At 49.5% G+C, this 15,761-nt stretch overlaps 1 protein-coding gene across 3 annotated transcripts in view; it reads left to right on the forward strand.

The window, feature by feature from the left end:
• Positions 1 to 15,761, forward strand: part of LOC119445029 (uncharacterized) — an 83,716-nt gene continuing 67,955 nt past the window's right edge. For all 3 annotated transcript variants that reach the window (XM_037709357.2, XM_049663897.1, XM_049663896.1), the window contains exons 1-2: positions 1 to 548; positions 6,498 to 6,966. In XM_037709357.2, coding sequence (XP_037565285.2) covers positions 138 to 548; positions 6,498 to 6,966 — 880 coding nt within the window. In that variant the 5' untranslated portion in view covers positions 1 to 137. The remainder of the gene's footprint in view (positions 549 to 6,497; positions 6,967 to 15,761) is intronic.

The following is a 15,761-nucleotide window of genomic DNA, read 5'->3' on the forward strand; positions in this document are numbered from 1 at the left end:
CGGAAACGTCGCCAACTGCAACTACGTACTCAGTGATAACTACGAGAACTTGTCCGGTGACGAGAGTCCCGCGTCGCGCTCTCTGGAGACGTCGAACGTCGACCACAAGGCCATCGAACTTTTCCTGCCTCTCGTAGATGCCATGGAAGGGCAAGGGCAGAACGACAGCTCTGCCACTACTACGGCTGTTGCTTCGGAAGAGTTTCCCGAAATCGCCGGTGACGTCGACTGACTACGACGACCTGCCCGAGGAAGGCAGCCTAGTCATTGATGACGAAGGCGTCGATGGTGAACCGAGCGCAGCTAGTGGTGCTGCCGTCGCGAACGCTGCAGGTTCCAACAAGGGGGTGTCTGGAACAAGGATAAAGTGGCCACATCGGTCACCTACGGCCGTGACGCCGGATTCGCCACAGGAAGCATCGGCTGCTTCCCCCGCGCCGAGAGCTGACCACATCCCTACGTCCAGGAGCCAGTCCGTCGACGACGTCGCCGACACTGGCTCCAGGTGGCAACTACTCAAAGACCTAAAGAACAAAACGTCCAAGTTGGTGAGCGAATCATGACTGTGTATTGTGTGCATGGTGTCGTGCTTAATCAGTGTGAAGGTGCAGTCATTGTGTAACGTGTTCAGACCCCTGAGCGTGTGGCCCGAGTTTTTTATCGAAACATTCGGTTTGGCGGTGGTGTGTTACAACTTACAGGTGTGTTTAGCCTGGCGAACACACGGTGGGCTATTGCTCCACCTGAGCTTCTCTTGCAGTGTCACTTGGTAGGGTTCCTTTTTTTGTGTTCGCGTTCGAATGCGCTCAAAGACAAGTAAAAATGTTCTCTGCCTTCAGAGCGTTTCAGCAGCTGACAACGCTTTGTGTTAGACCCACCATGGTATTCTACAGCTTGGGAGGACGGGCGTAGTATTTTAATGTGTTAGCTCAGGGAGTGTCAGAGTAGAAGAAAGTGTACGTGTGTAAATTGGACCAGCCGGTCAGTTGGTAGAAGTACATATATATATATATATATATATATATATTGTAATGAAGAGAATGAGTCACGGAGGCTCCCGCGCTCGGACTGCGGGCGCGGGCAAGAGAGAGGAAGACGAAGCAGAAGTAAACCAGGCGTTCTGGCGGAAGGCCGATTGTCTGTGCTTCCATTCATTACAATGGCGCAGTCTACAATGAACCTGCCTTGAGGTGTTCTAGCCTTCAGTGTGCCTCGCACGGTGCTTCGGCGTCCCTCCTTCCCAGGAACGCCGTTCACGCTTCCCCCGGTATGGAGCCCGCCACCCTACCGTCGCAGGTACCCACTGCACCGTCCGGGGACGGCGTCCAAGCCTCCTCGGCGGCTCTCGGACAAGGATGTGCTGATGCCCTCGTCCACGCCATCGCCGAGCTGACACAACAGCTCCAGGATATGACGACCGCGTTCGCGTCCGTCGGCGGTTGCATCCTGCCGGGGAACGCCGTCCACGCTTCCCTGCCGCCGGCGTTCGTGGAAATACCAACGTTTCGCGGCTTTCCAGACGACGTCACCCTTTGGCTCCGAAACATCAATGCCTTGGGTGATCGTCATGCCTGGCCCGACCACACAAGGTGGCTGGTTGCAGCACAACGACTATGCGGTGCCGCCAAGGCATGGGAAAACTATGAAGGCATCAAGCAGCTTTCCTGGTCTGCATGGAGCGCAGCTCTGATAGCTGCTTTCGGCCCGCTTCCCTATGCCGGCGGTGAGTCCGATCAGCACAGTTCTGCGCACGGCGCTCCGGAGAGCTACCGCTTCGATCCTGCGGCAGGTGTGCCCAGCAACGCCTCAACAGGCTGAGCCGCAGGCTGCCCCGCCGTAAGTGCCGGCTCACCGGCTGTCGTCGTCGGCTCTACCGAAGACGGTGGGACAGCGCTTCGGGCCCTCCGTCTTGGACCTGCCCTGCCTGGGAACGCCGTCCACGCTTCCCTTGGCGAAAATAACATGCCCGGCACTTCTTCGACTCCTCAGCCACCAAGGTATGCCGTCGATACTTCCTTGGTGGTAGAACCAGCTGCCACGACTACCACAACGACCGCACTATCCGTGGACACCGGCCCTAGTACCTCGGGCAGCTGGACAAGCAGCCCGGCGGAGATGAGGCACCGCGATTTCCAGCAGCCAGCGGGAATATCCCGGCAAACCACTGCTCTTGCTGTGACCTCCGAGCTTACGCATTCCAGAAGAGCCGTTCAACCCATAACACCTGTTGGCGGAAGCGAAGTTCGAGTTCACGAGCGACGGCCGGCTACGCCTCTGAACATCGCGGGTCCGTCGAGCTGCGATGATGGGGAGCTACCGGTCCGCAACCGTGATCTGTCTATGGATCGCGCAGACGATAAACTTCTCGACCCGCCGGAGCCACACCTCGGGATTTCGCAGCAACCGTTGGCTGAACGTGTGACCATTCGCTAAGCACCGAGTGAGGTCTCACTAAAGGAAGCCCAGGCGGCTGGCATCGCTGAGACCGTAATTATCAAAGACCTCATCGTGCCGCCTAAATGTCCCCATCATACGTACAAGATAGCACAGACTAAAGCGCAGAAACAGCTGTTCCCTGGTTCAAGCGCGGAAAATATCGCGGGCTCTGACCAGGCATCGCTTTTGACTCCGCCTTCGGACATAGATGACTCGGCAGCAGTCGGCAAATTGTGGAGCTTCGCCGATTCGAGTGCATTGGCGAGCCTTGACCCGTCACCGGCAACGTCGCGAAGAGGCACACGATGGTTGAGCACAGCATTTCGCTGTGTGCATGGCGCATCAGTGCGGCCAGCCACTGTGCAGTGTGCCGTGCTTTGCCAAGTGCGACCTGGGCGCAACACTCAGTGCCGACCCCCAGAAAAGCTGGTTGCGCACAGGACGGCCCTAACGATGACGACTCCCATTCCGAAGTCATGTCGATTATAGATGTGCATCACCAGCACGCTCTCCCAATCACCTGAGCTATCTTCGGCAGCGTGGCCGAGTGTAATGAAGAGAATGAGTCACGGAGGCTCCCGCGCTCGGACTGCGGGCGCGGGCAAGAGAGAGGAAGACGAAGCAGAAGTAAACCAGGCGTTCTGGCGGAAGGCCGATTGTCTGTGCTTTCATTCATTACAATATATATATATATATATATATTACATATATATCATAGGAAGCCCACAAACATAGACACCAAGGAAAACATAGGGGAAATTACTTGTCCTCACCAATTGAATTAAGGAAATTACAAATTAATGGAAATTAAAGTGGATGAAAAAAACAACTCGCCGCGTGCGATGCTCTTAGCATTGAGCGCCGTTTACCTACCCACTTTCTGGGTATTTATGTAACTACTAGAACTAACCCTGGGAGTGTTAGCCAGCGCCACCACTCACAAGCCTTGGTGGCGGATGTGGAACATCCTTTCTGCCGCAGGCGTCACGAGTATGTGATCTTTTTATGTGAAGGCAACTGGTCAATAAACCCACATATGTTACCTGAAGGCATCAATGCTGCCGGATTCGTGACCCTCGTTAAGTAATGAACGAGAAGCAAGGGAACCGAGGCGCCCGATTTTATTAATCATATCATAGGAAGCCAACAAACCTAGACACCAAGGACAACATAGGGGAAATTACTTGTACTCACTAATGAATTAAAGAAATGTTCTAGTAGTTAAACATAAATACCCCAGAAAGTGGATGGGAAAACGGCGCCGCGGTAGCGCAATGGTAATAGCATCGCACGCGTAATGCGTAAGACGTGGGATCGTTCCCCACCTGCGGCAAGTTGCTTTTTCATCCACTTTAATTTCCATTAACTTATCATTTATTTAATTCATTTGGTGAGTACAAATAATTTCCCCTATGTTGTCCTTGGTGTCTATGCAGTAGCCGAAGACAGAAGAAGGTGAGCTTCATCCTAATAGGTATGTACCTATGTCATGGTGCTTACGTCAGCCCAGCACTTGATTAAGTCGTTCGCCGAACAGGATCACTTTGGTTTTGAAAACTTACGTCAATGTTTTATTTTATTTATTTTGAATTCATTGCACTTCATTGAAATTCATTATTACTAATGAATGTGGGGTTGTCTTTTCACTTGACGTCTTTGACTGCGTTAGCACTTAATGCAATCGCAGGGATGACGTTTGGCTCTACGCACGCGCGGCAGCAGTGGAGAGGTCTCTAACGAATGCGCATTATAAAAGCCATTTCTAGATCGGACTCAAAAAGGAACATGCCGAACATATCTCGAGAACGTCTGGCTTTCATCTGGCCCAAACGTCAGGAAATGTATATTATAAATAATTTTGTGCGTTGAAATAACCACCATACAAGGCAATCTTAATAATATTACGGATAATAATCTACCACCTCTTTCAGTGGCAGTCTATATACTGCACCGATAGGCGTGGCATGGAGCACTGTACTATAATCCGGAACGTAAAATGGCAAAGATTCAGTAGTAAAACCCGAAAAATTGACCGTATTAAGGTCGCTTGCATGAGGTTCGCAGTTCGCAGAATACTCGTATCATGCTGGACTAAAGCTGGAGGCTGTGAAGTTTACACAGATATGAATTACTTGGACGCATACTGTGGCAGTTTTGTACAAAGTGCCTCGACAAAGTGCACGAATGATGCCTTCAGAAAATTTCTCGTTAGGAATCTTATCGCCAGAGTCTGCATAATCTTGGCTTGATTGCTTTATATCCTTCTGCAATTTGAACAGTCACCAGCTGCCGAACATGCGACCTTCGCTTTCTGTCGTTGAAGAAATACTGGTTCTATTGGGCGGGGAAACAAAAGTACTTGGGGTTACGTAACATTGGTACCGTAGAGTTCCTGCCTGTCTTAGTAGTTTCTTGTGAGCACCGCATTCACGTACTATGAGTAACTGCTAATCTTGCTTCTGAAATTGTGATCTCGACAATTTCGTGAGACTTCGCTCATTTCTTTCATTAACAGTTTGGACAGTCCGGGGTATCTCTGAATTTCTGTCTTTCAGAAACAATGAAATTGTAAACATGGGTCGAAATTATATCTCCTGTCTCTGCGCAGCATATAAAGTTTCAGTTAGCGAATAAATCCTTACAGAAATTAAACAGTATGCTACCAATCGCGGTTAAGTTGTTCGTGTAGGAAAAGAAAAGGAAGAAAGGAAACTCATTTGAGCACTGTGCACTATTTTTGTTCCCGATGATGACTGGAGCCAGTTGAACTGCTCGACAACCTTGCCGCTTGTTACCGAGCCTGCATCTTTACGTCTAACCTGACTTATTTTATCGTTAGACTGGCGTTCGGCTGATTTGAGAAAAAAAATGGAAGTGCTGACCCCATGTTTCTGCGAATGAATGCTTGCCGGATAGGACACAGCACTTTCTCACCACGGGATAGCAAGGCACCACCTGGAACGTGTGTACATTATTGGGATGGCAATTATATGAACAATTCAGGCGAATTTTCACCGTCGCCGTAATGTTAAACTGCGAGAAGGAGTGGCTCGCGCGCCGTATGCTGCGGGTGCAAGGGCGTGTCTGAGAGGGCCGGTGAGCCGAGAAGGATGGTGGCTTGACGCGCGCCCAATGTTGGGGATAACGTGATCCAACGCGCGTTAAGGGAGTATATTGTGTTTCTTCACCTCTAGCCTGGCCGTGCGTGCGTATGGCCCTCCGCGTGGCTGAACGTGAACCCAGCCCGCGCGCCGTATGTTGGATGTTACATGCGGCGGGTGCTAGGTCTAAGGGCGAGCCGAGATGGCTAGTGACTCGATGCGCGTGGCCCTCTCGTGCGCTTAGTGTTGATGGTCGCACATACTGAGTATCCGAGGCGCGGCACTGTTGAAATTGTGAAGCGAGCGGCAGCACGAAGCGTTAGCTCTCCGCTGCCGTCTCTTCTGACCGCACGCACTTGCTGTCAGTGAGTGATGATAGTCTTCTAGGCAGATATGTGCATGTTTGCCTGTGGGTGTGACATTATTGCTTGTTTAGTTGTTAAACGAATGTTTACTTAAATTTATAACGTCGATAAAACTATGAACCTGACATCGTGTGATTGTCTAATACTTTGCTATATCGCTGTGAATGCTTCGCTTTACGGGCGAAACTGCAAGTTTTTCCCCCTTCTGTAGAATGTACTGTTCTCGCTTATACTGTATGCTCCCGCCAGGAGTGGCCCCACATACGGGGACATTAAAGAAAAATTCAGGTACCAGCTCACTAGCGCGATCCTGTTTAACGCGACGGTGCGCTGAAATGCTGGTAACAGCAATAGAAAACTACTCATTCTGACAGCGTTCCAGCCTACTAACCTGTGAGACAGACAATTCCAGGAGCGAAGCAAAGCTTGTTAAAAAGTGTTACCGACCGGCGCTTGCCCCCTCCTACCGTCCTTAAGTTATCTTTCGTTCGAGATTGTGCCAGCGGCCTTTCGCCGCAAACCCTGCGATTTACCTCGTGACTTTTCACCATCGTTCGCAGTACGTGTAGTGACACTGCCGACTTCTTCGTCGCAGGGCCTACTTAGAAAATCTACACCCGGGGACTCCACGAGAGGCGACGACTCGGGCGTTACACAGCCTCCGCCGCTGACGCCCCTTCAGGGAGTCGACTCGCCGCCGCCAGCCCGACGGCCGGGCAGGCGACCGAACCCGCGACCAGCGGCTGCCGCGACGCCCAGTGCTGGGGACGGCAACGAAGAAGACAGGGCTGGCGGTGCCGCGAGGTTGGGGCCAGGGCGCCTGTCCGTCGACGACCACGGTGACGGTACGTCGGCGGCGGGGACGACGCCCCCGCTTCGCAACGGTCCGCGTCGACGGTCCCGCTGGAAGGCGTCCGCCTCGCAAGAGGACGAAGACACCGGCGGCGCTGAAAGCGGGAGCACCGTGGATTACCAGCTCAGCTCGGACGAGGAGACGTCCAAGAGGAGCTCCGGCCAGCCGACGCCTCCTCCCCTTCCGCCGCCCGCACAGGCATCTCACATAGGTGAGAAGATGTGACGTTGCTTAGATCGACGGGAAGTTGAGCAAGCTGGCACGGGGTTCGTGTTCCTAAACGCGGACGTGCATCGACTGGCACAAGGAGGCACGAAAAGGACGGCGCAAACGTAGTGTTGGGTTGTGCTTTTCGTTCCTACTGAAATTAAATGTAAATTCTGGGATTTTACGGGCATGGTCTCATTATGAAGCACGCCGTAGTTAGGGGCACTGAGCACGCTGCCGGTATCGAACCCGGACCTCGTGCTCCGCAGCGCAACGCCATAGCAACTGAGCCATGGCGGCGGGTTTTTCATTCCTAGTTTCGTCTGTGTTAGCGCGCCTGCCTTTCAGTAAAATGTCGTTGTTCTTGTTTTGTTCAATTGCGACGTTATGGGGGAAATTTGGCTGTTGAAAAAGCCCACAATGACGAAATCGCAGATAAAAACAAACAGAAAGCACTGAACGGGAGAACAATATAAAAATAAAAATAAATAAAAATAGAACATTTCGAAATCTCCCAGAACAAAAAAAAAAAGCACTACATACCAAGAACATGACAAGAAGTTTCAAATACAGTGGACACCGAGTAAACGAAACTCGCTTAAACGGACATGCCTGATGAACGGAACATTGTTATAAAGTTTTTGACTGCACATAGGCACTCTGTTAGCAAACTTGGTTTAAACAAAGCCCTTTTTTTGTGAACTGTGGCTAAACGGAACTTTAACCGAAACTACCACATACCTCGTCGGCGTAGGGAACAGGAAACGTTCGACAAACATCTCAGATGGTGATGGATGGATGGATGTAAAACGAAATGTAAATGAAAGTCCTGAGGTACGCGACTCAGCGCGCAGCGGGCCGCTCCCATGCACGTTGGGACAGTCAGGCCATGCCCGACCGCCGCATCGTGGGCCCTCTGGACAGCCCATAGTTGCAGATGGTGATGTTATAAATAATAAACTAAATCGAATTCAACAGGCAGTTTGCGGGGAAGTTAATGCAAAATGAATATTTCGAAGTAGCAACGATGTTCCCATTGTGAGGACTCCGCTAGGCAAGTAATTATTCGTGCTGAGAAGGAAGACAGCACTACGGAGTAGGTACGGCCTTGCAGTATGACGCCAGCAATACGAGACCTCAGGTTATGCCATTGTTACCTGGTCTGAGAAGACAATTGAAAGTATTATCGGTCGAGTTCGAGGATAAGACTATATATATGATCTTATTGACGAACATGTTGAGAGAACAATTTCGTGCGCGGTATGTTTCCGACCAGATGGTAAGACATGCTGTTGAAAGTCTGCAGCTCTATATTGAAAACGAGGATCTGCGCAAAAATATCGGGAATTCTTTCGTGCATGGACCCTGCGCAAACGGAGATACAGTATCACAAGCACAGCGCAGTAAAGTCTCTCTCTCTTTTTTTTCTTCACAAGAGTGAAGAAAAAAACACACTTGGATGCTTTTCGAATCAAGGGATCCTTAGTGATTATTTTTCTTTTGCTTAAAGGAGTCCTGAACCACCATTCGGGCTTGTTCAAGAAAACACAGATAGCGGTGAACATGTCGATGAATATGTCGGTGAGCATGAGTAGGTGAACATGTCAGCCAAATCTCGCAGCCGTGTGGGGCGCGTGGAGCTCCGAAGCGGAGCGCGAAGTCACCCGTTTATCAAACACTCTATTTCTAACTGAAGTATTCTCCTCACTTTTTTCCGGCTGCTATATTTTGTTCAAATAGCGAATTCCCATACGCGGCTGCTATTGGCCAATAGCTGACATTAATCAAAGTGGGTCTTTCATAAGTGCGCTTCTTCGTACATTTACTGCGTAAATTTATTGACGCAGTTTAATGCCGAAGTAAGCGAACATCTGCGTTTCGAATAGCGATAGGAATTGCGTACTTCCGGAAGTACGACTATCGTATTATCGCAGACTATCGTCTGCTAGCGCTCGGCCGCGCCGCCCATTAGGAATGAAACTTTGGCCGCACTGCTTGTCAGTGTCGTAGCGGTCAGTTCTTGCAAGTATACTCTTAGTTCTGAACACTCAACTAGCCTCGAAACACTCGAAACGTAAGGTCAGACCAGACGAGTTACTGCTGGCTAGACGTGGCAGACTTCGCTTCGTGTTGAGCTCAGTGACTCCGGAAGTATTTTCTGAGTGGCGGTGGGGAGGCGGTTGACACGCACACATACCAAGAGAGCAAATGGCAACATTTTTGTATTGCCTTTTTGTGTGTGTGTGCGTGTGTGTGTGTGTGTTGAAAGAAAAAAGGGAAGCAGTGTGCTTTCTTTATTTTATTTGTTGAAAAATCGCGAGATGTTACGCTCATATTCATAGAAAAATTTGTCGCAGTTTCACCCGAAAGGCGAAGCACCAATTGCGATAGCAAATTAGTAGAGAGCTATACGGAGTAAGGATAGTAGTTTTATCAGCTGTATAAACTTGGACATGCAGCAGCACCAGCAACGCGCAGAACTGTTGTCGACGCCGTTGGCGTTTTGCCCGCGTTCGCACCGAATGCGCGCGGCGTTTTTATATAAATACGTTTTTGGTGGCTCAGCTAAACGTCGCCTCCCCTCCCTCCCTCCCGTCCCCCACAGCCTTTCGCGCGACGGAAAAAGTTGCGTTTGCTCTCCATATATGGAAAGGATTAAAGAGACGCTTAATTCTCCAGCCCTTCAGGGAGCACGGCGCAGAACGCGCGTTTGCTCTCCGACGTGCGTTCGCTCCCCGTGAAAGCGCGCGTCCCTCGCACCCTTTCACTCGCACATGCAGCGTCCGGAGCGCGGCGACGATTTCGTCGCCGTTGACGTCACACGGAACCTCACGGCGATGGCGACGGCGACGCCGACGGCAGAAATCTGCTTTGGGGTGTCCATATAATTGATATCGCAATAATTTTTTGTTGCCGTGCATCGCTAGCACTGTAGCACATTTAGCCTACACGGTTAATGCACCAAAATGCTCTATTATAGCTTTAAAATACAAATTATGTGTGCTATTTGTCTGGTAATTTTAGAAAATGTGTGCAAATGCAAAACAAGAGCAAGAAACACCTGAAGCTGAATTTTCGGCGAATCAGGGGCCGAATTCACAAAAGCTTTTCTTTCGTAAGTGCTTCCTTCCATTGGTGGGCCGCCTTTGCTAATGATATGTGCGGCGTCAGGATTGGCTGAAAATTTCTCTTACGAACAATTCAAGCGTAAGAAGGTTCTGTGAATTCGGGTCCAGATTTATTACTCTCCAGATTTGCGTATCTGTAATCACAAAAGTATCCATTCTGCAAGTTCTCTTTAGAAGTGCGTCCAAAGAAAAACTACGCGATTAGAATATAGCATAAAACAGAAACAAAACAATATGACCTTTATTCTTTCCATCTTTTTAACCTCAGCTGCAGATTAAGTGTAGATGAAAAACGGAAAGCAAATCTAACAGAAATGAATGCGAAAGTTACGAGATTCCTGCGAAAGTCGCGACATTTAAGTTGCTTCCATTGGCTGCTATTTAAAACGAAGTTTCATTCGAGAAGCCTTATCGTCAGAGTATGTTTCTTGCGTATTATGTCTGCATTGCGAGGACGGGGGAGTCGGAACAGGCACCTACCGCTAACAATGCAAAATGAGGAACCGAAGTAAAACGATAAAATTTGCACGTGCGCTAAAGAAGTGTAGAGAAACACGTATTGGCGTCCTTGTGGAGTAACATCTTTGTGGAGTTGGGTGTGGTGCGGCGGTTGCACAATACTCGGCTGTAACTGCGTCGGCTGTAACTCCGTCGGAAGTAGCAGCGTCGGAAGTCTTTACCACCTTCTCGCCTCGCGACGTTTTTATATAAATGCGCATTTGCTGCCGCAGCTAAACGTCGCCTCCCCTCCCTCCCTCCCTCCCGTCCCCCCACGGCCTTTCGCGCGACGGAAGAAGTCGCGTCTGCTCTATATATAGGGTGATTGTAAAGGAGGAAAGAGACGCTTAATTCTGCAGCCCTTCAGGGAGCACGGCGCAGAACGCGCGTTTGTTCTCCGCCGTGCGCTCGCTCCCCGTGAAAGCGCGCGTCCCTCACGCCCTTTCAATCGCACATACAGCGTCCGGCACGCGGCGAAGATTTCGTCGCCGTTGACGTCATACGGAACCTCACGGCGACGACGACGCCGACGGCAGAAATCCTCTTTGAGTGTCCATATAATTGCTATCGCAATAAAATGCGTATTCCGCACTGAACGTATACTTTCTCCAGCATATTTTGTGGTGACATGTCTATTGCCCGCAGAGCTGGGACCCTGGCTCAGCTTAGCCAAGCAGAATTACCTCTAGCTGACTTCCTTCATTTTCCTTTGTTCATGCTTCGCTATCAGACTCGCGTGATTTGCCAAACACGCGGTTGTCGGCTTGTTATCTTATCTGATGAATGCGAAGAAAGGGAACCGAGGGGCTGAATATTTTTCTCATCACAATCTTATGAACCAAACGAAAGCATACACGAAATTAACTTTGGTTTATTTGGAATGTAGTAATAATTGGGAAAAGGGAAATGAAATAATCGGAAAGGACAACTTGGCCGTCGACGGAAGCCGAACGCACATTTTCCCGCATTACGCTTGCGATGCTGTACCGGTTGAGCTGCGGCGGCGGTCATTCCTGCTGTCCAAGTTCTCAGCTATTTGTGTATGTGTACTATACATCTGTCCCTGGGACACGTGCACCAGAGACAGATGTGGCACATCCCCTCTACAGTAGGAGTAATGTCGTCGTACGTGAACCTAGGAGCCGACAACTGAATATATTGTTGTCTAGTTTGATACATGCGGCGCTGTTTTTTTTTTTTTTTTTTTTAGTAAGGGAATGGTAATTACCATCGCTTTCACTTTCCTAGTTAGCGTTAGGTTGACGTGCAGCTAGGCTCTCTTAATGCGCCCCGCCGGTATACCGTTTCGCAACGCTCAGCATTGCTAATGCGTAAAAAGTGCAGTGTCCTTTACTGCGACTTTTGGGAAAAGCGTAGCCACGTGCAGCGCTTGCCGATCGCTCAGCGTGAAAAGGGGATTTCGAAAGCAGCAAAGTCACGCTGTGGTTGTGACGCGGAGGGAAAAGCTCATTATGCGAATGACGTCGTTCGCCGGTTGACACTCGCTGAGCATGATTTAATGCCTCTAACTGTGCCTGACACTCTGCTGCCGTGATTGATTTCCTTTTTGACGTCTGCCCGTTGCGCAATCGGAAGACAAGAATGCTTAGGCCGCGTCACCGCGTCGGTTTTTCGTCTTGGCCTCATGCGTCTGTTCATTGTGGAGAGATGAGCTAGGCGAAGAGCGAGAGCGCTTTGGCGACACCCCAGCAGCGACGGCGCTGATACGTCTGTTGTGTTTAGTTGGAAGTGCGGAGCGCTTGGACTGCTAGCAGGAATGCGCGAGAGAAATTTTACGATCGCGAACTCGGCGAGTGCGGTAGGTGCCAGATTTGCTGCTGCTTTTCTTGTTGTGGTTGTTGTTGGCTGCGATCCCGCGAAAGGTATCAGTGCTGTTCTGTCGTGTGACTGTAATTCCGGCATCGGAAGTGGACGACCTGTGTGTAACGCTTAATTCGTCGGTACTGATGTCGTTGAAGGATTTGCGGTCGTAGTGTTCATAGAGGTGCCGAGTGGGTCGTTTCATTTCGTAGTTTCGTGATATCGTGTTTACATTCTTCAAAGACACTGGTACGTGACCCTTCAGAAGTAACGCATTGCTGCTGTTGCAGTTTAACTCGATTGTTTTTATTGATGAGGAGAGAGAGAGAGAGAGAGAACGAAAAGAGACAAGGCAGGAATTTAACCAGAAAACAGTCTGGTTGGCTGGCTACCCACGCTGGGGGAAGGGAAAAGGGAAGAGAGTGAATGCTTTATTAGAGATGGCACTTGGGCCTAATTGGAGAAGGGGAAAGGGCAATTGAACGATGAGGGAGAAGGAGAGACGCGGCGAGTGCGCTCACGCGCGCGAAAGGCACCTCGTAGTCAATGGCGGTCGCGCAAGCTATTCGTTCTCAAAAAGCGCAAAAAGTGTCGTCGCAGCTATCTGGGCTAATGATTAGTAGGGACGGTGTTCTAGTAGAGTTTGCACGGACATCACGGGTTATGACCTAGATGAGAAACTGTAAGAACAGGTTGATGTCGCTGAGGCAGACCAGTGCCATTGGCAGTAGCAGCCGGCGTTTCTTTCTTTCTTTTTTCTTTCTTTTTTTTTAAGTCCGGAAACATTTTTAACTAGAGATACTCCCGCCCAACTTCCTACCAGGAAATGTGTCACTTGAGTCACCGTAGGCCCTTATTTCAAACACCGAAGTCGGTTTAAATAAGACCCGCCGTGTGGTTGCTTAGCGGCTATGGTGTATAGCACTGCTAGATCCCCAGGTGGTCGAAATTTCCGGAGTCCCACACTACGGCGTGCCTCATAATCATATCATGGTTTTGCCACGTAAAACCCCATATTTTTTTTCGGGTTTAAATAAGCAATGGATGATTCGCAGTCTTGTAGCAACATTAGAGCATTGGCTTCGAAGACTACTTGGGCCATATTGTGGGGTGTCTGTCGTATTTGTAACCACGTTTCTCTCGAAGAAATTGCCAAGAAAAGTTTTGTAGATCCAGCGCATATGTGGGAATCTACGTCAAGCAAAACTTTATAATGAAGCAGATAATTAAACGCGATAAAATTGAATGCGTGTGAGCCATCGTGCCATTGTCATCCTTCGGTTCATCGCCGCATGGCCGCAGTTGTGGCCGGGCCGTCGTCTTCAGTGTCGTTGTCATCATTGTCGTCGTTCTTGGACTGTCAACGTCGTTATCCTCGCTGTCGTTCTGTTGTCTTCGAGTCAGCTGTGACTGTTTTATTTATTTATTTATTTATTGTGTCCCTTAAACTGTGTTGTTTGAGTAGAGTCGCATATTTATTACCCTGTTGAAGGAGAGATCGAGAGAGAGACGAAAGAAAGGAGACAGGCAGCGAGGAAAATGTGTTTCGCTACCCTACACAGGGGAGACGGGTGAGGTGGAAGTAGAACTTCCAAGAAGAAACTAGAGCGAACTAGATACACACAGAGAACGTAGGTACACATCTCAGCCGGTCACAATGACCGCACACTATCGTGGCCCAGGATCGCGTGCAGCACACCGAACACTAATTCAGGCTGCATCCGTTTGTGCAAATCTATTCTTAAAAATTACAAAAGCTTCCGACATTTACTTTCCTGGCTTTCTCTGTAGCAGGGCCTTCGTCTCCTTCTCGTCGCATCGTTAATGAGGGCGGCACGCATCCTAAAATGGTTTGCTCTGATAATGGTCTGTGCTTAGTAAGACAATTGCGCGCTACCTTCCTTCTTTTTCGCTTTATTATTATTATTGTTTGCTAGAGTTCTTGTTTGTCTTCTTGCATTCATCAGTCTGCGGAGTTTGTTTTTGGTCATTGTGATAGCCGAATCATCACTGGCTAGGCCAGCCGTCCCAAAGGAACTCCGCGCAGAAAGCTAAATCTGCGTTTCTGAAGTTCCTCAGTGTCAGGAGCCTAGAAAGTGTACTTCAAGGACGCAGCCTGCTACCGTTCCTACCGCTGAATTGTGTACGCGGTTTACTCAGTGCTCCTCTCACTTTCTCTTTTTATCTACCGACCTCTTCCACTCGTGCAGGGTAGTCAACCAGAGAAACCTCTGACCAACCTATCTGCCTTTCAATACATCCTTTCTCTCTCCCTCGGTGGCCCCTTTGGAATCCCGTCGTTTAATAAACAACAGCAACAACACAATTCCAGCTATGTCTTCTTCGTTATGATCGGTGCTGCCTTGTCATCTGAGCAGATGCTTTTCTGCTAGGTTCTGCGTAGGTGATGTAGGGCGGTTTGCTTTGTCAGCAAGCCGTTGTTGCAGCTTTCTAAACGATACGCTTAGGTGAGACTTTATTTCTCCATGTGGGTGACGAATACCCTAGTTCTTAGAACGCCAGCCTGACAAATATAGTCACCACTGTTCCGTGAACCCAACGGCTTCTCGCTGTGTATGTATAACCTCCGTGGAAACTTAGTGGCTACGGCGCTGCTCTGCTGAGCTCTAGGCGGCAGGTGGAATCCCGGCTGCGGTGGCCTGGCCGCATTTTGATGGGGCCGAAATGCAAGAACGCCCGTGTACTTTGGTTTACGGGCATTCTTAAGAACGCCAGCTGCTCACCCCTACTACGGCGTGCTTCATAATTGTATCGTGGTTTTGTCACGTAAAACCACAGAATTGTTAATGTGTGTGTGCGTGCGTGTGTGTGCGTGTGTGTGTGTGTGTGTGTGTGTGTGTGTGTGTGTGTGTGTGTGTGTGTGTGTGTGTGTGTGTGTGTGTGTGTGTGTGTGTGTGTGTGTGTGTGTGTGTGTGTGTGTGTGTGTGTGTGTGCGCGCGCGCGTGCGTGCGTGCGTGCGTGCGTGTGCGTGTGCGTCTGTTTCACAAAAGGGCTCAGCGAGTTCTAGCAGACTTAGAATTAATGTTTATTTAGCGGAAAGTTTAGCAAAATAATCGGTAATACTGAGTTGCAGTATCTGTTTGCTTAACATAGACATTCCGATGGCAGTCATGGAAGCGACATTTTACTTTTTGGAGCACATTTCGCAGCAGAAAAAAATGCCACTTTGGAGCAGCCGTAAGTGTTTTTGGAGCAGAAGAAATTCTAGTTTGGAGCAGCTATTGGTGTTTTCGTAGCAGACGGCAAAATATGCCATACGACTCCTGTAGTTTGAAGCATCGTAGAAGCATCGTAGAAGCATCTCATAATTATTAATATTTATTATGAAACA

The sequence above is a fragment of the Dermacentor silvarum genome, chromosome 3 (assembly GCF_013339745.2).
Source record: "Dermacentor silvarum isolate Dsil-2018 chromosome 3, BIME_Dsil_1.4, whole genome shotgun sequence".
Lineage (NCBI taxonomy): Eukaryota > Metazoa > Arthropoda > Arachnida > Ixodida > Ixodidae > Dermacentor > Dermacentor silvarum.